This window comes from Salmo salar, chromosome 09 (assembly GCF_965601325.2).
Source record: "Salmo salar chromosome 09, fSalSal1, whole genome shotgun sequence".
Lineage (NCBI taxonomy): Eukaryota > Metazoa > Chordata > Actinopteri > Salmoniformes > Salmonidae > Salmo > Salmo salar.
In genome coordinates, this window is record NC_138299.1 from 138,517,192 (window position 1) to 138,541,531 (window position 24,340).

The window sequence follows — 24,340 nt, forward strand, 5'->3', positions numbered from 1 at the left end:
ATAAGTAGAATATTCTTTCTTGGGCCAAGAAACACAAGCAATGGACATTAGACCGGTGTAAATCTGTGCTTTGGTCTTATGAGTCCAAATTTGAGATTTATGGGTCCACCCGCCGTGTCTTTGTGAGACGCAGAGTAGGTGAATGGATGATCTCCGCATGTGTGGTTCCCACTGTGATGCATAGAGGAGGTGTGATGGTGCTTTGCTGCTGACACTGTCAGGCTGTGTAAGGGCTATTTGACCAAGGAGAGTGATAGTGCTGCATCAGATGACCTGGCCTCCACAATCACCCGACCTCAACCCAGTTGAGTTGGTTTGGGATGAGTTGGACCGCAGAGTGAAGGAAAAGCAGCCAACAAGTGCTCAGCATATGTGGGAACTCCTTCAAGACTGTTGGAAAAGCATTCTTCGTGAAGCTGTTTGGGAGAATGCCAAGAGTTTGCAAAGCTGTCATCAATGCAAAGGGTGGCTACTTTGAAGAATTTCAAATATAAAATATATTTTGATTTATTGAACACTTTTTTGGTTACTACATGGTTCCATGTGTTATTTCATAGTTTTGATGTCTTCACTATTATTCTACAGTGTAGAAAATAGTACAAATAAAAAACCCTTGAATGAGATGTGTCCAAACTTTTGACTGGTACTGTATATTGATGCTGTTTAAACATATACACTGTATTCAGTTTTTTTTGTGTGTAGCCATGTTTGTACAATATAGTTAGTATAAGCTAGCTTCTCCATCGTGTTTACTATTCCATGTCCAGATATTCATGTTAATGCTCTGAGGATTGTTATTTTTCAGGCATCGACTGGCAGGTGTGAGCCCCCTCTCTCCAGCCTGAAGGGATAGAGGACCAGGAGTCTCAGACAACCTGGCTTCAAGACCTCCCCAACCTGCTCATACTGCGGGGGAAGGATGTGAACAGAGCAGAGATATGTACTGGTCTCTTACCTAGGTGTCTAGCTATTATGGGACAATAGACATTAATACAGATACTGGTTGATTCATTCTAGAATCCAACACTCCTTTCAAATGTTTCTATATCTATAGGTGGATTTCAGGATCCAACCCTATATACCCCCTGGCTTTCAGCATGTGGAAAATCCCAGTCCCCTTTAACAAGTAGAAGTCTCCTACAATGGTCAGCAACAGCCAGGCTCTGCTGAGGCCTCTGGACAACATGGGGTGAAAAGCCTGGAATATGTTTGCATCCAGGTTAGGCACATCATGTAAAAATACTTTTTTTAAGAGGCATGAATGCTCACTTATATTGTTTTCCAACAGGATGAGTCATTATCAATCATTGCAAAAAGATTGGTTATGGCATTTTACTGTTCTAAACTGCCTCATTCCCAGGTTATTGGGTTTCCACATATTGATGTGGTGTCTCTGCTTCCACAGGGCCTACATTCATCTGTACATTAAGTTTGGGATCTCGGAGGAAGATTTCCTGAACAGGTAATCTCTAGGTAGTCAACTTTGGACAAGTAAGACACTGTTTGGGATTCAATCCGACCGCAGATTTGGACAATGCACTTTAAACGTAATGTCCGATAGAGCCATCATATGCAGCGTTTACTGCGAATGAGTTCTCTGAACATTGCCTTTAAAACATGCATTGCAGACAAAGCGCAATCATATTGTATTCCTGCCTAGGCCAATTAACTTGCAACGAGGTGATACTATAGTGGCATGTTAAGGAAAGGAGAATGGTACAATAGAGTACATGTGTATAATGGTCAAAGGAGTATTGAATGAATTACATGTACATTTGAGGGGTATAAAAACAACATTTTATATGAACAAGGCGATTTATTGAAGACAGCATGATTTTTCAGATAAGACAACTGATTCCCTACAAATGTTCATAACAGCCACGACGCCCTACAAATGTCTGTTGGGAAGTTGTTTGTTAGCGAACGGACCAAATCAAATGTACTGAAATTAACACATGCTTGAAAGTTTGACTATGGTAAAAAGACTGCACTCTTCAGATGGTTAATACCCAGAACTTCAGACAGCTTACAGACCGTTGTCGCCATGTGATTCAAACAGTCAACACCAGTCTGATAAGCTATCTGACAGGATGGGAGATGGAGTACAATACCTGCAACAACCAGGACCAAGTCTATACAAACCAGATTCAGGAAACTCATTGCCACACAGGACAATAAGCCATGATATATATATATCTAGTTTGTAATTACAACATATCAACTCCATATTTTCCATAAGATTGTTTGAAATACATTTTCACAAATTTCAAAAAGCATCCGGATTGCTATTGGAGAATCTTGACACTTACATTTTGGATGTTAATTCTGAGAGATTCAAGCATTTTTTCTATCCTGGTGGTCTGATTGCATAAGCATCATTAACTCAACAGTAGAAGATGCGTTATACAATAACATGGGGCAAGCTTACAAGAATGGGAGCAACTGTTTACATAGTTAGACCTACAATGAGTAAAATAGATGGAAAAACTCAGACATGGAAACAAGAAAAATGATTTAGGCATTTTATATAATCTGATCAAACACTCAGTAAATGTACAGAATAAAAATGACACCAAGTTAGCTGAGTGTAATGTAAGTTCTGTTTTGGTTCAAGTTAGATTGTCCAGATCATTCTAAATGCATGTGCATACATACCGCCCCAAAAATATTTCCAGGATGTGCAAACTATCAATAACACGTTGAGACGACTTGATATTGCTATTTCCAATTGCAAACTTGAATTTCAAACAAATCCAAGAAACGCGAATGACAGATGGCCTAATTCTGATCAACAGGACAAAAACGCAAGAAAAATGTAACCCTGAAAACATCCTTAGCATCATATCAGCATAGTCCATCCATACAGTGAAAAATGTACAAATCAAGTCGTGATTAAGAACTGTGTTCAATGGAAGTAGGACCCTCCACCTTGCATAAGGCATCGAAGCTGGTATAGCTGCCAGCAAAACAGTTGACATCAACTGCTGCTTCACTGCTCATATCCTATCATTATATTATTAAAATCACCCACTAAACACAAATGAGGGGAAACTACAAAACCATAAGAGGAACAAACAGCACATACATCTGTAAGCAAACACAGAATAGTGCCAGTTCAGCCTCTTAAGAATGGAAGAGGGCGAGGTTAGTTTGTGAAACAGAGCTGAAGGACTCAGCACGGTCTGTTGGTGAGTCTCGTCACTTGGTTTTCTCCTCAGAGTATCGCTGCTGCTGACTCCGTTGTCGTCGCTTAGCGTAGCTCTGAGCCATGGAGTTGATGATAGAGAAGATAAAGTAACAGACCATGACCAGAACCACTTTCTCAAAGACCCACGACAGCCAGTTCTCACTCTGCAGAGAGACATGCATACAGAGGAATATTACTCTTTTGACACTAACACATTACAATTTGTATTATCTTGCCAATCAATAAAATCACATGCTTTGTCTCGACATAGAAAGGATGGATGATGGTAGTAGTGCTCTTACCGCCGGGGTGCCTTCTCCGGTGTGGTGGTGGAGTTTACTCCTCTGGGCCTCCAGGTACTCACTGAAGGGCTTCTGTATGGAGGGACCTACCCTCGGCAGAGACCTGACACAGTGGCAGGGCAAGGACATCCACAGGCAAGGGAGATGCGAGGAGGGGAAAAAAGAGGCAAAAACAGAGACATGATTATATCCCAGAGTACTTACCATACCAGCAGTATCCTTTCACATGGTAAAAGAATTAGGCTGTGTAGAGGGAACCCTTGGTCCATAGGACCAGGGTTTAAAGAACAGTCCATTGCTCAGGATGTTGAGAGTTCCATTTCCTATGTGTTTCTAATTAGGCCTCTAGCTGGGAGTTCACACTGCAAGTGTAGTTGCTGGGCGCACGCAGCAGAGTGAAGTGAGGCAGTCCTCCCCATCGCTCTTATTTATCCCGGAGGTTCCTATAGGAAACCAGTCTGAGCCCAATAACCAGGAAGTGACTCGATATGCTGTCATCACAGCCTTATGGGTGGAAACAGAACAAACTAGGCGTGTTCATCAATATGACTGTCCATATATGGGAGATAGCGCAAAGGATTAGATCACTGTGGGTCACCAAGTTCATAGGGGCTCTTAAGATTATAGTTCGAGAATGCAGACAATTTGATTGGAAGAAATGGTCTGAGGGTTGAGGTACTTATAACTTTTACCTTAATAAATCCACAATCATTTGTAGTTGACAGCACTATACCAACAATAATTGGTATAGTCTAATCAATGTATCACAACCATAATTAAATAGAATATAAATATGGATACAATGAGTTTAGTTTTAATTCAGGTGTTAATATAAACTTCCACATTTAAAACTTGACTAAACCAATTCAAGACTATTTACTATCAGGGGTAGAAAAGTTACAGGTAACTGTAATCGCTGATCTTAAGCAAGGGATATGGCAAGCCCATTCCCAGGCTAACTGACTGACACAAACTGCTGCAATTACAAAAAGTCCCAACTCAGCATTCAAGCACCAGTGTAACACATCATAGCGAGTCAGACCAGTCAACCAATTGCAATGGTAGCAAGCAAGGGTTCTTTCTCATGAAACTCATTTTAACTGTGAATAAGGCGGCACTATAAACTGATAGGGTGGCTCACAATTGGCCCAGCATTGTCCGGGTTAGGGGAGGGTTTGGCCGGGGTAGGCCGTCATTGTAAATAAGAATTTGTTCTTAACCAACTTGCCCAGTTAAATAAAGGTTAAATAAAATCATTAGTTGTGAGTACGATTTTAAATATGATTTGTTAATGATGAGAAGAAAAAGCCAAGGAAGTTGTTAGATGTGTAATATGGAAGTGATTTATTGTTCTTAAATAAACCCTGCAGTTATTTTGTTTCCCTGCTGCTGTCGAGAAGATTCTGGTGCAGTCAAAGCTAAACTGCTGTGAGTCAGAACAGAAGACATTCCATCTGAGAAGACCCCACAAGGCTGGCTGACCACCTATGTGGGGGATTAGTTTCTGTGTAAGGAAAAAACCCTTAACGGAGGGGGCAAAACACACACATCTGACTTTGAGGTTATGCTTTTGATGCCATTTGTTCAGAATAGGAATGATCAATCCATCAGCAAAACTTGTTTCAAACGTATAATCCTAAATTCATACAACCGCTGCACATATACAGTATCAGTCAAATGTTTGGACACTTACTCATTCCAGGGTTTGTTTGTGTGTGTGTATATATATATATATATATATATATATATATATATATATATATATATATATATATATATATATATATATATATATATATATATATACACATACACACACACACTTTTTTATTTTCTACATTGTCGAATAATAGTCAAGACATCAACTATGAAATAACACATGGAATAATGTAGTAACCCAAAAAGTGTTAAACAAATCCAAATATTTTTTATATTTGAGATTCTTCAAAGTAGCCACCCTTTGCCTTGATGACAGCTTTGCAAACTCTTAGCATTCTCTCAACCAGCTTCACCTGGAATGCTTTTCCAACAGTCTTGAAGGAGTTCCCACATATGCTGAGCACTTGTTGGCTGCTTTTCCTTCTCTCTGTGGTTCAACTCATCCCAACATGCATATCACCTACACTTTGACATATAGGCTTGATTTTTTTTAATGTACATTAAAAACAGATTAGAATATTATTCCAACTTTGGCCTCTGATCCAATTCTGATCAGAGTAATTGTTTGATATTGTGATGTGATTATTACGTAACAAGAGGACAAACAAAAAATGTGGAGCCCTGCCCCCATTAAAGCACAGAGGAAGCTAACCGGGCAAAGCACCTCTTCATCTATACGCATACATTAACAAAGACACATACTCACCCGATCAGAGACACCATCTGTTCCACTATGTGCTTGCTGAACGTTATGATAACAAACAGTTTCTGTGGGGAGACAAATTTATCAACTGCGTGATTAGTGATCAGTCTCAGACAGAGACAGTGAAAACCTGAGTCATCATCTGCACCGAGGTGGGGGATATATCCTATGTCTGCTTTGAACACAGTGACACATGCCGTCCCAGCCAAGTCTGGACAGTAAAAGACCCTTGAGGTCTGAGGAGAAAGCACAAAGCATCCCCCGGACCCTGGTCCTCCTCCTCAACCCTGGAGGGCTTTGTCAGAACTGGTGAGATCACTGGCTGGTACCACAGATGGATTGGTCTGGTTAGACGGCTCAGCTCTCACCACCACAACTCAGAGACACACAGTCAGTCTCGCACTGTCTGGGAGTAGATTAGTCACTGTGGCAGACTCAACAATACAGCCGACAACTAAGAGTTTGATCTGGTTTACAAAAAGCAATGGTTCTCGTTAAAGTGCTCTCCATACTCATTTCATCCGGAATGGTCTTCAATAGCAGCACTAAAAGTACTTCAAAAACACAGAAACCATGGAATTACAGCCAACAGAAAATATTCTGACAATGTCCATGTGTATAATTGTTAAGTACAACTAAAATATTTACTTGTATGTGCATCTTGATGATGGCTTTCCCAATAAGAGTCGCTCCAAAGAAGGTCCAAAATGGTACCAGGAAGTGGCCACATGTTATACCAGCAAGGTCAAACAGAGGATTAGGGATCTGAAAGACAGGTCGTAACATGTCAAAAGATATCCTGTAATAGAGGAGTGCATTCGAATTCTACCTTAATTGTCATAACTTCATTGTAACAAACATACACTACATGGCCAAAAGTATGTGGACACCTGCTCGTCAAACAACTCATTCCAAAATCACAGGCATTAATATGGAGTTGGTCCCCCCTTTGCTGCTGTAACAACCTCCACTCTTCTGGGACGGCTTCCTGCTAGATGTTAGAACATTTCTGCGGGGACCTGTGTCCATTCACACACAAGAGCATTAGCGAGGTCGGGCACTGATGTTGGGCGATTAGACCTGGCTCGCAGTCAGCGTTCCAATTCATCCCAAAGGTGTTCGATGGGGTTGAGGTCAGGGCTCTGTGGAGGGCAGTCAAGTTCTTCCACACCGATCTTGACAAACCATTTCTGTATGGAACTTGCTTTGTGCATGGTGGCATTCTCATGCTGAGACAGGAAAGGGCCTTCCCCAAACTATTGCCACATGTTGGAAGCACAGAATCGTCTAGAATGTCATTGTATGCTGTAACGTTAAGATTTCCCTTCACTGGGACTAAGGGGCCTAGCCTGAACCATGAAAAACAGCCAGAGACCATTATTCCTCCTCCAAACTTTACAGTTGGCACTATGCATTGGGGCAAATAGCGTTCTCCTGGCATCCGCCAAACCCAGATTAGTCCGTCGGGACTGCCAGACGGTGAAGCGTGATTCATCACTCCAGAGAGCGTTTCCACTGCTCCAGAATCCATAGGCGGCGAGCTATACACCACTCAAGCCGATGCTTGGCATTGCGCATTGTGATCTTAGGCTTGTGTGCGGCTGCTCGGCCATGGGAACCAAATTCATGAATCTCCCGATGAACAGTTATTGCAGCGGACGTTGCTTCCAGAGGCAGTTTGGAATACAGTAGTGAGTGTTGCAACCGAGGACAGGCAATTTTTACGAGCTACGCACTTCAGCAGTCCCGTTCTGTGGCCTACCACTTCACAGCTGAGTCGTTGTTGCTCCTAGACGTTTCCACTTCACAATAACAGCACTTACAGTTGATTGGGGCAGCCCTAGCAGGGCAGAAAATTGACAAACTGACTTGTTGGAAAAGTGGCATCAAATGACGATGCCACGTTTAAAGTCACAGCTCTTCAGTACGGGCCATTATACTGCCAATGTTTGTCTATGGAGATTGCATGGTTGTGTGTCTGATGTACACCTGTTAGCAACGGTGTGGCTGAAATAGCTGAATCCACAAATTGGAAGGGGTGTCCACATACTTTCGGCCATGAGTGTACAATATTCAGTGATGCGCTTTAATAATAAAGGCCTAAACTTTAAAACAGTATAAGATAAGAGTTCAAGTCAAGTCATCAAAAGGTTGCCTGCAATGTAGTTTTGGATTTACCGAGGCACAGGCTAGAATCCCAAAGAATCCCACTTTCTGCACCATGTTCTGAACGCCCAGTTTTGCTCTAGTAACAAAATCCTGAAAACATAATTCAGTTTACAATCAAATATTAATTTATGCTTCACACATTAAACAACTTCTACAATAATGATACAGTATAACCAAAAGTCTAATGTAATTCTGAAAAAGGAGTTACTTGAAAAATAATTAATGTGGTATAACAAATGCTATCAGTTGGCTATTATCTTTTCCTTTGATCTATTTTAGCAGCTCTGGTAAAAATCCAAGTCAAGAGGTGTTGGCAGAGAGCTATTGAACTTATTTGATCTGATTGATATACACTACAAAGGGGGGTGAAATATTGTGGTTTCATGTTGAGGGTGCAAAAAAATAAGTTAGTATTCAGACCCCTTGACTTTTTCCACATTTTGTTATGTTACAGCCTTATTCTAAAATTGAGTAAATAGTTTTCATCACCTCAATCTACACACAATACCCCATAATGACAAAGCAAAAACAGGTTTAGATTTGCAAATGTATATTATTTTTTTAAATCAAATTTCCATAAGTACTCAGACCCTTCACTCAGTACTTTGTTGAAGCACCTTTGACAACGATAAGATCCTCAATTCTTCTTGGGTATGACTCTACAAGATTGCCACACCTTTATTTGGAAAGTTTCTTCCATTCTTCTCTGCAGATCCTCTCAAGCTTTGTCAGATTGGATAGGGAGCATTGCTGCACAGCTATTTTCAGGTCTCTACAGAAATACCTTACATAATAATTCAGACCCTTTGCCATGACTCGAAATTGAGCTCAGGTGCATCCTGTTTCCATTGATCATCCTTGAGATTTTTCTACAACTTGATTGGAGTCCGCCTGTGGTACATTCAATTGGTTGGACATGATTTGGAAAGGCACACAACTGTCTATGTAAGGTCTCGCAATTAACAGTGCATGTCAGAGCAAAAACCATGCCATGAGGGCAAAGGAATTGTCCGTAGAGCTCAGAGACAGGATTGTGTCGAGGCACAGATCTGGGGAAGGGTACCAAAACATTTCTGCAGCATTCTTAAAAATGGAAGAAGTTTGGAACCACCAAGACTCTTCCTAGAGCTGAGCAATCAGGGGAGAAGGGCCTTGGTCAGGGAGGTGACCAAGAACCTGATGGTCACTCTGACAGAGCTCTAGAGTTCCTCTGTGGAGATGGGAGAACCTTCCAGAAGGACAACCATCTCTGCAGCACTCCACCAATCAGGCCTTTATGGTAGAGTGGCCAGATGGAAGCCACTCCTCAGTAAAAGGCACATGACAGCCCACTTGGTGTTTTCCAAAAAGGAACCTAAAAGACTCAGACCATGAGAAACAAGATTCTCTAGTTTGATGAAACCAAGATTGAACTCTGTGGCCTGAATGCCAAGTGTCACGTCTGGAGAAACCTGGCACCATCTCTACGGTGAAACATGGTGGTGGCAGCATCATGCTATGGGTATGTTTTTCAGCGGCAGGGACTGGGAGACTAGTCAGGATCAAGGGAACGATGAACCGAGCAAAGTACAGAGAGATCCCTGCTCCAGAGCGCTCAGGACCTCAGACTGGGGCGAAGGTCACCTTCCAACAGGACAATGACCCTAAGCACACAGCCAAGACAACGCAGGAGTGGCTTCGGGCCAAGTCTCTGAATGTCCTTCTGGCCCAGCCAGAGCCCGGACTTGAACCCGACCGAGCATCTCTGAAGAGACCTGTAAATAGCTGTGCAGCGACGCTCCCCATCCAACCTGACAGAGCTTGAGAGGATCTGCAGAGAATGGGAAAACTCCCCAAATACAGGTGTGCCAAGCTTGTAGTGTCATACCCAAGACGACTCCATACTGTAATCGCTGCCAAAGGTGCTTCAACAAAGTACTGAGTAAAGGGGCTGAATACTTATGTAAATATTATATGTTTTTTTATTTTTTGTAATGACTTTCCTGTGAGGATCACAGTGGGTCAGATCAGCTTGACAATGGCTGACAATAACCAAACAATCTCCCACCCGCAAGGGGGTGACAGCTAAATTATGTCCAAGAGGGCTCTCTTGCTCTTTAGTATCAACCAAAGGAATGTCTGTTCAGACACTTTTGCCCGCCCAAAACGCTAACATCCAGAAAGTGAACAACGGAACACTACTTCTAACGTAATGTGGGAAATGGTCAGTGGGGAACTATGGAAAACAAATGTAATATTGCTTTTCATTTTGTGATGTTATTAAAAACTGGGTGGACCAAATAATTTAACTTTTTTAGGAAACCTGAAATCTCCACGATAAGTGTGCCTTTTTCTCTCCCCCCCTCTCCATTATGTTGTAACAAGCCGTCATATCTTGTCAGTCCACTAGGGACCTTTGTCTCATAAGTGTGTGTATTCTGTGTTATTATTTAGCTAGCTAGTAAATAAAATGATTAAACCAATTTGTGTAGTACTGAATAATGCGTAAGGCTGGGTTTTTTGCAGATCCAAGGTCACAATCATTCAGAATGAGTATTTGATAAAAGGTAATGATTAATAAGATGACTGTTTATCGATGTTAAAGAACTTTACAGTTTAATTCGGGAGATGCTAAACAACTTGTTCCATGGTGCCCCAAATCCTAATGAGTTAATTGTTACATGATTAAAAAAATAAGACTATTTTTATTTAAATCTAGCAACAATTAAACAGTTGATTAAATGACAGTCATCAGATTAATAAAAGTAAAGTCACGACATATTTGCAAACATTTCTAAAAACCTATTTTTGCTTTGTCATTGTGTAGATTAATGAGGGGGAAAAAAATGACTGAATCAATGTTAGAATAAGGCGGTAATGTAACAATGTGGAAAAAGTCAAGGGGTCTGAATACTTTCCAAATGCACTGTGTGTACACACACACACACACCACCCCCCCCCCCCCAACCCTAAGGGGCAGTCATGTTGTCAGTAGCCTGTTTACATTGCCTGTCCCTCAAATGAAAGGATCATGAAAAGAAATGCCTCTGGGATGATTACAGGGGAGCTTGTTTCACCGTGACTCACTCCACTAGCAATGACCTTACTGGAAATGTTGGGAGGAGGGGCTTTCAGAGAAGTCATGTGATAACTGGAGGCCAATCACAGGCCAGATAGAGAAGTCAGTAGATAGTGATGGACAGTTTAGTAGAGTCAAATACAAAAATCAAAAGACTGAAGGAGAGTATTTTGGACTCCACAGATTTGGTAGAATGGGCATTCAAGGGGCAGGCTACTACACTCAGAGGGGAGGACAGAGTCCCCACTCACCTGAGCGGTCTCTGCATGCCCCAGCATCTGCTCAAACTCCTCATAGTCTTCGTCATCTGGGTCTGCTCCAGATAGCCTGGCCGCTCGAGCCATGAAGTAGGGCGGCAACTCCCCAATGGCTGTGCCTGCACCCTGGAGAGACAGTCACACACTGGGTTAGCTTAGCACTGATTCATACTCTGGCTCATACCAGAGTCAGGCATAGATCTATGGTGGATGTCATAGTTGAGGATACGTGATGTCAACCAAAGACAACCAATGTTGAGCACTAAAGATGCCCTTATTGTTCTAAACCCAAAACGAGCGGTTTCCCAAGGAACAGATTAAGTCCTGGACAATAAATTAAAAAAAAAAAAAAACGTTTTAATGGATATTAGCCATTGTGTTTTTTGTTGTCCAGGACAAGGTTTAATCTGTGTTCAGGAAACCGCCCCATAGAGTTCACTAGAACGATGAACCTAGACTTTAGTTGAATAAAGACACGTTTCCTCACCCACATACAGGCCTCCATCCGGACCTTTGAGATGATGGACCAGAGTGAGATGCTGCCCTCCATTCCTCCTGCCTCTGGGCAGATGATCTGGTCTGGGTAGGGGGGCTCGGGGAAGTCTGTAGACCCACACTCGTACGCAGCCAGGGTGACTGATGCTATGTGTGGACCCTGAGAGCCAGAGGATAGATGGGCATTTCTTAATTCAACTGAACATGGACAGTTGAGACACACTAGAGCTGGGATGATAAACCTAAAATTACAGACATCGCCTTACCGAAGCATTTTGCTTACATTGGTAATTATGTGATTTTGCTACACAACGTTCCTATAGATTGTTCTAAAACTATTATTTGGTCAACAGTAATAGCCTACGCATTGTTGGTCCCTGCCGGCTGCCGACTCACTCCCTCTCCCCACTGTGCGCACGGAGGAGGGAGAGATGTATTCTGAGAAGCACAAGTATACAGTGCATTCGGAAAGTATTCAGACCCCTTGACAATTTCCACATTGTTACGTTACAGCCTAAATCTAAAATTGATTAAAATTGTTTTTACTCCCTCAATCTACACCCAATACTCCATGACAAAGCAAAAATAGGTTATTTTTTTGTGTGCAAATTTAAAAATGAAAACAAATAATCACATTTACATAAGTATTCAAACCCTTTACTCAGTACTTTGTTGAAGCACATTTGGCAGCGATTACAGCCTCGAGTCTTCTTGGGTATGAGGCTAAAAGCTTGGCACACCTGTATTTGGGGAGTTGATCCCATTATTCTCTGCAGATCCTCTCAAGCTCTGTCAGGTTGGATGGGGAGCGTTGCTGCACAGTTATTTGCAGGTCTCTCCAGAGATGTTCGAACGGGTTCAAGTCCAGGCTCTGGCTGGGCCACTCAAGGACATTCAGAGACTTGTCCCAAAGCCACTCCTGCGTTCTTTGCTGTGTGCTTAGGGTCGTTGCCCTGTTGGAAGGTGAACCTTTGCCCCAGTCTGAGGTCCTGAGCAGTTTTTCCATCAAGGATCTCTGTACTTTGCTCGGTTCATCTTTCCCTCGATCCTGACTAGTCTCCCAGTCCCTGCCACTGAAAAACATCACACAACATGCTGCCACCCCCATGCTTCACTGTAGGGATGGTGCCAGGTTTCCTCTAGACGTGACACTTGGCATTCAGGCCAAAGAGTTCAATCTTGGTTTCATCAGACCAGAGAAGCTTGTGTCTCATGGTCTGAGTACTTTAAGTGCCTTTTAGCAAAACTTCAAGTGGGCTGTCATGTGGCATTTATGGAGTGGCTTCCGTCTGGCCACTACCATAAATACCCGATTTGGTGGAGTGCTGCAGAGATGATTGTCCTTCTGGAAGGTTCTCCCATCTCCACAGAAAAACTCTTGAGCTCTGTCAGAGGGACATTCTGGTTCTTGGTTACCTCCCTGACCAGGACTCTACTCCCCTGATTTCTCAGTTTGTCTGGGCATCCAGCTTTAGTTAGAGTCTTCGTGGTTCCAAACTTCTTCCATTTAAGAATGATGGAGGCCACTGTGTTCTTGGGGACCTTCAATGCTGCAGACATTTTTTGGATCTGTGCCTTGACAATCCTGTCTCGGGGGCTCTACGGACAATTCTTTCGACCTCATGGCTTGGTTCTTGCTCTGACATGCATTGTCTAATGTGGGACCTTATATAGACCTTCAGAAATAATGTACAATCAATTGAATTTACCACAGTTGGACTCCAATCAAGATAAACACCTCAAGGATGATCAATGGAAACAGGATGCACTGGTGCTCAATTTTGAGTCTCATAGCTAAGGGTCTAAATACTTATCACATTTACATATCAGTTTATTTTATTCATAAATTAGCAAACATTTTAAAATAACCTGTTTTCACTTTGTCATTATGGGGTAGTGTGTGTAGATTGATGAGGAAATGTTTTTATTAAATCCATTTTAGAATAAGGCTGTAACATAAAATGTGGAAAAAGGGAAGGGGTCTGAATACTTTCCAAATGCAATGTATGACCGTTGCTCAAAATATTGCAGAATGGAGAGTTCAATGCAACTGTAGTTCTACACTGAACAAAAATATTAAAAACGCAAAAAGTTAAGTGTTGGTCCCATGTTTCATGAGCTGAAATAAAAGATCCCCAAAATGTTCCTTATGCACAAATTTGTTTACATCCCTGTTAGTGAGCATTTCTCCTTTGCCAAGATAATCCACACACCTCACAGGTGTGGCATATCAAGAAGCTGATTAAAACAGCATGATCATTCATCATGTTGAGGGAGCGTGCAACTGGCATGCTGACTGCAGGATTGTCAACCAGAGCTGTTGCCAGATAGAGAAATTACCATAAGCTGCCTCCAACGTAGTTTTAGAGAATTTGGCAGTACGTCCAACCGATATTACAACCGCAGACCATGTGTATGGTGTTGTGTGGGCGAGCAGTTTGCAGTTGTCAATGTTGTGAACAGAGTGACCCATGGTGGTGGTGGGGTTATGGTATGGGCAGGCATAAGCTACACAACAAATACAATTGCATTTTATGGATGGCAATTTGAATGCACAGAGATACCGTGATGAGATCCTGAGGCCCATTGTCGTGCCATTCATCTGCCACCATCACCTCATGTTTCAGAATGATAAAGCACAGCATGTCGCAAGGATCTGTACACAATTCCTGGAAGCTGAAAATGTCCCAGTTCTTCCATGGCCTGCATATTCACCAGACATGTCACCCATTGAGCATGTTTGGGATGCTCTGGATCGACAGCGTGTTCCAGTTCCCGCCAATATCCAGAAACTTCGCACAGCCATTGAAGAGGAGTGGGCCAACGTTCCACAATCAAAAGCCTGATCCACTCTGCGAAGGAGATGTGTCGCGCTGCATGAGGCAAATGGTGGTAAACCAAATATTGACTGGTTTTCTGATCCACTCCCCTACCTTTTTGTTTTTAAAAGGTATCTGTAACCAACAGATGCATATCTGGATTCCCAGTCATGTGAAATCCATAGATCAGGGCCTAATTAATTAATTAATTTCAATTGACTGATTTCCTAATGTGAACTAACTCAGTAACATTTTTGAAATTGTTGCATGTTGCGTTTATATTTTTGTTCAGTATAGTTACAGAGAGGAGAGTCACAACATTCTTTAAGTATGTCAACGTATTTCTCACCTCTTAATATTGAGTTCATGGCACCACTTTACAACCGGAGTAGGCTGTAGTTAGTTTTGATGTACGCGCGGAGCGGAGCACTCCATTTGCCTACATCAAGTAGCCTAGGCCTAGCGCTGGAAAGTTTTTGTAGGACATTGATTAATTTATCAGAAAATGTAGGCTAATCAGTCTACATGGCTATATAGTGTTACGCACGCCTTGGAGGAGGGAACGTAACACCCTGCTACACTCAACTCCCAGTGGAGTGAAAGAGGTATGTGACTGTAGGTGCGGGTAAGGATGACAGAGGCAGAATATATTACCGTTTACAGGGAATTTATTTCCTTCACACAGTAATTTGGGGAAAAGGGGCTGGACGGAACCAAAGCAAATAAAGTAAAAGTTAGAGGCCCCGCTCCTACCTTACTAGCACCAACTTACCTAACTAGCACCAAGCCATTTCCTGAAATACACACAAACCCACAACACAGAAACTTGGGAACGTAACACTAGCTACAATATATTTAGAGTTCGCAATCTAGCTAAGTGTTTTAGTTCCCACTTCCTTATGAAATAATAAGGCTATAGCTTATAGGTCAATATACACAAAGATGTTAGCAAGTTCTCTGAAAAGCCAAAAATACATTGGATAATTCCAGATCCTATTTTGACAGGTTGCACATCAAAATATAAAATCAGTCATTTGCTGGATGTGCTCGATGAAATGGCCTCCTTTTTTAAAATCATAGGCTTCTACCTCAGTTGTCTTACCTGGCACTGGAAAAACATGCTAGAGCCGTGGTGCTAATGTAAAGTAACTGTCCATAAAATAAAATTGTTGTTAGAGCAAAACCGTAACATTTATCGCAATATTACTTTTTCTATATGTCGCCCAGGCCTAGCACCACCCCCAAAATAATTGTCATTTTTCGTTATCACAAAAAATATTTAAAAAAGGGTCAGTTTGTCCATATTGCCCAGCTCGCTCTCGTGCACACACACACACACATCACAGCCCCCCAAAAGCCCGGTATGCAGCTCTATTAATCAGAGCCCAGGCTTAGCCACCTGGCCTCATTAACAGTGAGGGCAGTCAGGGCACCTGAAACCACAGCACAGGATGTCTATTATGCCTCCTGTTAAGATACCACAGTGACAGGAGATAGAAGACAATTAGTCAGTGCTGATCCCCATAGCTCTCCTCGAGAGAGAACGAGCAAACATGCTGAGGAGCCTTCTTTTCACAATACGTGTTCACAAGGTCTCAATCCCTGCCTTTCCTTCCGTTACAAATCTATACTTGTTTCACCATGGTGACTCAATGGTAAGACAACACCTTTCCATTATTTTGAAATAATCCTTGAAACATAGCAAATTAAAACAGTGGCTGTTGCCTTGTTTGAGTTCCTTTGTTTAGCAAAATAAGAAAACACAGTCCCTACATTTCCATCCGAATCCAGCATGACTAGACTCATGAATCATACAATTATGCTTTTAATGCCCAGCAGAATATGTCCGCTCCTAACTATGGGGTATCTAATTCTTTAGGTCTGAGGTAAATCCATAGCAGCTCTTCAGAGGGCAGATGTTTCTGGCACCCTTCAACTAGGGACTTTCCAATATGTTGACCTCACCTCTGAAATATTTGTGTATGGTAAAGTGTGCACATAGCCTACTTTGTTATGTTAAAGCCTTTTTCTAAAATAGATCAAATTTGTCTCCCCCTCAATCTACACACAAAGCAAAAAAGTTCACATTTATGCAATTGAATAAATAAACTCAAATTTATATAAGTATTCAGACCCTTCACAATCCTGTCTCGGAACACTACAGACAATTCCTTTGTCCTCATGGTTTAGTTTTTGCTTTGACATGCACTGTCAACTGTGGGACCTTATATTGACAGGTGTATGCTTTCCAAATCATGTACAATCAATTGAATGTACCACAGGTGGACTCCAATCAAGTTGTACAAACATCTCAAGGATGATCAATGGAAACAGGATGCACCTGAGCTCAATTTTGAGTCTGATAACAAAGGGTCTGACTACATATGTAAATAAGGTATCTTTAATACATTTGCAAACATTTCTAAAAACCTGTTTTTACCTTGTCATTATGGGGTATTTTGTGTAGATGGATAACATTTTTTTTTTTTAAAGTTAACAATTTTACAATTAGGCTGTAACATAAAATGTAGAAAAAGCCATGGGGTCTGAATACACTGTACATACACAATCCATGTCTCAATTGTCTCAAGGCTTAAAAATCCTTCTTTAACCAGCCTCCTACCCTTCATCTACACTGATTGAAGTGGATTTAACAAGTGACATCAATAAGGGATCATAGCTTTCACCTGGTCAGTCTCATGGAAAGAGCAGGTGTTCGTAATGTTTTGTACACTCCATGCATGTGTGAAATGTATTTTTATGAATGGCCCACAAAAAAAAGCAGCCTGCACTTGAATAGCGAATGGAGGAAGCGCTTCCCTCGGTTCCGTTTTTAATATGCCAGGTAAGCTACACCAGTTATAAAGAGATTTAATGTGGTTACATTTTAAGAGTTGAGCAATAAATATAGCAGCACAAGAAAGCTGGGATCCACTTACATATTGGCCAGTCAAAACTCTGTTTTCAAACTCGATTGCGCAATGACAAGTACATGTTTCACAACTCTGTAGGCTAAAGGCTATGCTTAGACATTTGCCCATTTTAGTTGATACAAACCTTATCAAAACATATAGGCCTATGGACTAGGCTACATGATGCATGTGAATATGATTTGCCTTTGATGCCCAGCGTGTGCAGTCTTTCACAAGTGATAATCATAATATTCTCACCCGTTACACTATTGTCAATTTAATCTTGTCTTTACATATACTAAACAATGTGTGTGAAATTAGCTGGTTTAGAAGGAGCCACTATCAAGCACCTGTCGGAACAGACGCAGAAAAAAGACATGCCATCCATATAAACTTGAATAGTGAATGGAGGACACTTTCCGCGTTTCATTTTCATGCCAGCCAGGTAGGCTACTCAGGTTGTAAAGCAAAGCAATGCGCTTAATATTAGGAAAGTTGAGAAATAAAGTCGGCCTAGTCTAGAGAAAGCTAATTGGATCCTCTTTTTAAATGGAGACCATCAAAATTCTGAGTGAGAAAACAATTGCATAGCCTATAGAAATGTTGCACAACATGGGCTTACAGGGACACATTTAATTCCATGCATCACCCAGCTATGAGGAGCTGGTTCTCGCTGCCCAACAGGTGATCATATTCCCCTCAAACTGAATGCCAGGGCTCTCATGAAGTGTTTGATTTTCGATTGCATTTGCAGCAATGTCAGAGTGATGTTTTTTTTTTTAAACTAGCCTAGCACATCATCGGAGCCAAGCTATCTGCCATCCAGGACCTCTATACCAGGCGGTGTCAGAGCAAGGCCCTAAAAATTGTGAAAGACTTCAGACAACCAAGTCAGATGGTTCTCCCTGCTACCAAACCGCAAGCAGTACCGGAGCGCCAAGTCTAGGTCCAAGAGGCTTCTAAACAGCTTCCACCCCCAAACCATAAGACTACTGAACAGCTAATCAAATGCCTACCCAGACTTTTGCGCCCAGTTTATCAAAAGTTATCTGGACTTAGTCCAGATAGAAAAACTGTGCCCCAGAGGTGAATGGCAGTTCTATTTGGACCAGATCTATGGAGAACTGAACACACTGAAAGAATGAGATAGGACGTATGAGGCCACCCACTGGACAAACTGTGGATATGTATTAAGTTCCTGGCAGTGGTGACTCAAATGCTGGAAATACCCTGTGCACAAAATGTGTCCCTCTAGGTCAAAGAGGACAAGCACAAGCCTGTAAACTCATTTACTGATACTACACATTTTTTTTGGTCTATCGTGCTAGTTATGGAAGAACAAGCAGAGCTAACAGACTCACAAAAACATCCAAAGTCACATACTGTACCAGCGTTCTCAGAAAAACAAAGTTGAGAGCTTCAAGTTCCTTGGTGTCCACATAAACTACAAACTAGAATGGTCCAAACACACCAAGGCAGTGGTGAAGAGGGCACGACAAAACCTATTCCCCATCAGGAAACTAAAAAGATTTGGCATGGGTCCTGAGATCCTCAAAAGGTTCTACAGCTGCAACATCGAGAGCATCCTGACTGGTTGCATCACTGCCTGGTACGGCAATTGCTCGGCCTCTGACCGCAAGGCACTTCAGAGGGTAGTGCGTATGGCCCAGTACATCACTGGGGCTAAGCTGCCTGCCATCCATGACCACTACACCAGGCAGTGTCAGAGGAAGGCCCTGAAAATTGTCACAGACCCCAGTCATAGACTGTTCTCTCTACTATCGCATTGCAAGCGGTACCGGAGTGCCAAGTCTAGGACAAAAAGGCTTCTCAGCAGTTTTTACCCGCAAGCCATAAGACTCCTGAACAGGTAACCAAATGGCTACCCGGACTATTTGCATTGTGTGCCCCCCATAACCCCTCTTTTTACACTGCTGCTACTCTCTGTTTATCATATATGCATAGTCACTTTAACTATACATTCATGTACATACTACCTCAATTGGGCCGACCAACCAGTGCTCCCGCACGTTGGCTAACCGGGCTATATGCATTGTGTCCCACCACCCGCCAACCCCTCTTTTACTGCTACTCTCTGTTCATCATATATGCATAGTCACTTTAACCATATCTACATGTACATACTACCTCAATCAGCCTGACTAACCGGTGTCTGTATGTAGCCTCGCTACTTTTATAGCCTGTCTTTTTACTGTTGTTTTATTTCTTTACCTACCCATTGTTCACCTAATACCTTTTTTGCACTATTGGTTAGAGCCTGTAAGTAAGCATTTCACTGTTGTATTCAGCGCACGTGACAAACTTTGATTTGATTTACAGAGATACAGCAGGCTGTTCCAATGTGAGCACGATAAGTTAGCTTACATTTTTGATGGCACAGCTGACAGGCAAGGGAAGGGTGGTTCTCTTACTTACCAGGTATAGTAGGAAGGTATGTAGGCCAGTCCCAAGGCCTACTGAGGACAGGATGCCCAATCCTACCCAGTAGGCACACCACAGGATCCTCTTCTCCAGGTACTGCACATACTGCAGATGAGAACAGACAGGGGGGAGAGAGTAGAGAGAGCTTTAGGATTTTGCATGGACAAAAAGCAGTAACACACGACTTCACAAGACATTTATCCTTTGGAGAAAACATTGGAGACCTACAGTTGAAGTCGGAAGTTTACATACACATTAGCCAAATACATTTAAACTCAGTTTCAGAATTCCTGACATTTAATCCTAGAAAAAAATTCCTTGTCTTAGGATCACCACTATTTTAAGAACGTAAAATGTCAGAATAATAGAGTGATTTATTTCAGCTTTTATTTCTTTCATCACATTCCCAGTCGGTCAGAAGTTTACATACGCTCAATCAGTATTTGGTACCATTGCCTTTAAATTGTTTAACTTGGGTCAAACGTCTCGGGTAGCCTTCCACAAGCTTCCCACAATAAGTTGGGTGGATTTTGGCCCATTCCTCCTGACAAAGCTGGTGTAACTGAGTCAGGTTTGTAGGCCTCCTTGCTCGCACACGCTTTTTCAGTTCTGCCCACAGATTTTCTATAGGATTGAGGTCAGCGCTTTGTTATGGCAACTCCAATACCTTGACTTTGTTGTCCTTAAGCCATTTTTCCACAACTTTGGAAGTATGCTTGGGGTCCATGTCCATTTGGAAGACCCATTTGCGACCAAGCTTTAACTCCCTGACTGATGTCTTGTGATGTTGCTTCAATATATCCACATCATTTTCCTTCCTCATGAAGCCATCTATTTTTGTGAAGTGCACCAGTCCCTCCTGCAGCAAAGCACCCCTACAACATGATGCTGCCACCCCTGTGCTTCATGGTTGGGATGGTGTTCTTCGGCTTGCAAGCCTCCCCCTTTTTCCTCCAAACATAACGATGGTCATTATGGCCAAACTGTTTTATTTTTGTTTCATTAGACCAGAGGACATTTCTCCAAAAAGTACGATCTTTGTCCCTATGTGCAGTTGCAAATCGTAGTCTGGCTATTTTATGGCGGTTTTGGAGCAGTGGCTTCTAACTTGCTGAGCGGTCTTTCAGGTTATGTTGATAAAGGACTCATTTTACTGTGTATATAGATACTTTTGTACCTGTATCCTGCAGCATCTTCACAAGGTCCTTTGCTGTTGTTCTGGGATTGATTTGCACTTTTCGCGCCAAAGTACGTTCATCTCTGGGAGACAGAACGTGTCTCCTTCCTGAGCGTTATGACGGTTGCGTGGTCCCATGGTGTTTATTCTTGCGTGCTATTGTTTGTACAGATGAACGTGGTACCTTCAGGCGTTTGGAAATTGCTCCCAAGGATGAACCAGACTTGTGGAGGTCTATAAGTTCTTTTCTGAGGTCTTGGATGATTTCTTTTGATTTTCCCATGTCAAACAAAGAGGCACTGAGTTTGAAGGTAGGCCTTGAAATACATTCACAGGTACATCTCCAATTGACTCAAATGATGTCAATTAGCCCAAAGCCATGACATCATTTTCTGGAATTTTCAACGCTGTTTAAAGGCACAGTCAGCTTAGTGTATGTAAACGTCTGACCCACTGGAATTGTGATACCGTGAATTATAATTGAAATCTGTCTAAACAATTGTTGGAAAATGACTTGTGTCATGCACCAAGTAGATGTCCTAACTGACTTGCCAAAACTATAGTTTGTTAACAAGAAATTTGTGGAGTGGTTGAAAAAAAGAGTTTTAATGACTCCAACCTAAGTGTATGTAAACTTCCAACTTCAACTATGTTATGCAAAGGATAGTGATGGAAAATTAGGAAATGTGAACAACTTACACAATAATAAACACATTGGCTAAGACATCAAATGTACTGGCCTGAGCATCAAGTAAAAAAATATTGCACAACATATCTCCTCAGGTGACCTTTCCTCCAGGAATGCAGTGCATCTGATTAAACAGTTACTTCTCTTTAACCATCCCAAATAAATAAATTACAGAGATGATAGGAGTTTGTTTCTCTCCTTCCTTACCTTCTGGTGTGCTCCCTCAGTGGAGTAGGCAAGGGAGAAGAGTGAACACAACACCAGGAACAAGAACACTGCACCCCTTCGTCGCCATAACCTGCAGAGGGGAAGAAGTGGAACAGTTTGATACAACTACCAAAATGCTAGACTTTCAGAGTGTTACTTTAAACACAACAGAACTGAGACAGCTTTCAACTAATCAGTTGGTTTTTAGTTTTACTGTCAAGTAGTGGTGGTTTACTTTAATGTCCACTCCTTTAGTGTGATGAAGGTTTCCAGGAGGAAGTAGTGTAGTGTGATGATAGGCCGCCTCCACAACACCAGAGCGAGACGCTCCTCCCGATCTTTCTGCCTCCTCTCACTGACCACAGAGTCTGTAGATACAGGAGCACACTTGTGAGGTCAGATTAATCTATAAAAGTAGCCTAGTATCAAAAAAGCCATAGCAATATCCCCTTATTTTGATGGACATAGGCTAGCATAAGCCTTTGATAGTCATGTCACTTTGTCTAGGCCTAATTAGGAACATAACACTAGCAAATGGTGGAGTTCACTAGTCTAGACCTTTGAATCAAGTATAATTATTTAGTTTTTTTCTAAACTATGGAATTAATAAGTACAACTGTTTGGGACCATTCTGGCAATAGTGTAACGTTGTAAGAATTCCCAAGATAACAATTTGTGCATTGCTGCATACCTTTAGCAACACAACCCTTCTCCTTCGTTGGTAAAATTGTTAATCCATTTTCCATAAACACAGGCTAATGCTGGTTCACTTGGTGAAGTTTCACAACCAACCTGCAAAATATCCATTCGGTTTGTCTTTGGTTCCTCGCTTCTGTGGTTGTTCACACCTTGCCCGATTCGTCGCCATCTCATTCACTTTTGAATCGACAAGACAACACGAGGACATGACCAGCAAATATGTTTTATTGGGTTTTGGCCTATATCAACTGTAGGAAGAGCATTAGTTAATTATTACTTGTCAATGACTGACAATTAGTAGCAACATCTCCCACACGCTAACGTTAGTTAACTAACCGGCATGTATGCTAACAAAACAGCTGATAGCAAGTAACCTTTATTCACGACTCCAACTCCATTGGATTACATTGACCTGCTGTGTAAACCACCTTGGGTTCTCGTTAACTAGCTAGCAAGTAAAGTGTGTAATAGCTTGCTAGCTGGTGGGCGTGAGTTAATAAAAACATAACTAGTTAACTACAATTAATTGTTCAATGTTTATAACTATGAATTATAAACTACAGTAACCTATTGCATGTTCACGTCGCTAGTTAACAAGGTAACGTTAGCTAGGTAGTAGTGACACTGGGAAAATATAGGCTACAACCATGGAAATATGTTTAGATCAAGTTACTTCGGTTATTGTCTTGAGACGTAAAATACTATAATGCCAAAACGTTTCAGTCGAAAATCTTACATACTATAACTAAAGATTAATTTGTCAGTCACACAAATTGAATGAAACGAGCTCATACCGCAGAGCGTCTTCTTCCTGAAGCCGTGGCAATCACTTCCGGGAAAAACATTTCCTTCCAAGTAAAGGTCCTCTTTACATTATATATTCATCAATATTGAATTGGTTTCTGCATATTCATAAGTGATAATTGCATTAGTTACTTTTTTTTTAATGTTGTGCCCATGAACGTAGAGTTGAATCTAGCCTTTGATCATGACTAAGTTCCATTACACATAAGAGTTATTTCGTCAAAGGCCTCTTCTGTAAAGTGACCTTTTGTTTAAGCGCACCGAGGCTCGGTCTTAACATTAACCTGCGTCGCTTGCGGTAGGTGTTTGGAAGCACAAGACCTAATCTTTCATGTCAGCGAGAAATAGTTTTCAAAAAACCAAAGGTTAAATTGATACACACCTTTATAGGGTTAGGGTTCCCACACGGCCATATCTCCATGTTACATTTCGTGTTTATGTTAGACATTGGTACCACCTCTAGCATGCTCTGTACACCTGTGTGTAACAAAAGGCCGCCAGAAACGTGTTGTGAATGAAAAATACTGTTTGCTGCAACTGTGATAAAGCTGGTTAAAACAGTGTACAGTAAGTGTTTAGTTTGTATTTGTGAAATTATTTTGATGATATGAACGTAAAGGGCTTTATATTTATAGGACCGTATCGCAATTGAGAATCGATCCACGTTTGAATGGAGTACTTGGCTGCCAGAACCAGTCTACCTCCGCAAATAACATATTTGGACATTAAGGAGTAAGGGTAGACTCCTTAATAGTACAGCTT

The 24,340-nt window shown here is 41.7% G+C and overlaps 1 protein-coding gene across 5 annotated transcripts; it reads right to left on the reverse strand.

Annotated features, from left to right (window-relative positions):
- Nucleotides 1-2,508: 2,508 nt before the first annotated feature.
- Nucleotides 2,509-24,202, reverse strand: LOC106612997 (vacuole membrane protein 1). Of its 5 annotated transcripts, none has more exons than XM_014214792.3 (12): nucleotides 23,961-24,202; nucleotides 22,868-22,951; nucleotides 22,311-22,443; nucleotides 22,076-22,166; nucleotides 19,998-20,108; nucleotides 11,823-11,990; nucleotides 11,330-11,461; nucleotides 8,030-8,110; nucleotides 6,500-6,616; nucleotides 5,855-5,916; nucleotides 3,490-3,592; nucleotides 2,509-3,351 (listed from the first exon to the last, which is right to left on the reverse strand). In XM_014214792.3, exons 2-12 carry the CDS (start codon nucleotides 22,941-22,943, stop codon nucleotides 3,199-3,201), a joined length of 1,227 nt encoding a protein of 408 aa, XP_014070267.1. In that variant the 5' UTR covers nucleotides 22,944-22,951; nucleotides 23,961-24,202; the 3' UTR covers nucleotides 2,509-3,198. The 5 variants fall into 5 exon arrangements, with proteins under 5 accessions (XP_014070267.1, XP_014070268.1, XP_014070266.1 ...); XM_014214793.3 differs by lacking the exon at nucleotides 23,961-24,202 and adding an exon at nucleotides 23,569-23,871 and having other exon boundaries at nucleotides 22,767-23,022; XM_014214791.3 differs by lacking the exon at nucleotides 23,961-24,202 and adding an exon at nucleotides 23,569-23,865.
- Nucleotides 24,203-24,340: the final 138 nt, after the last annotated feature.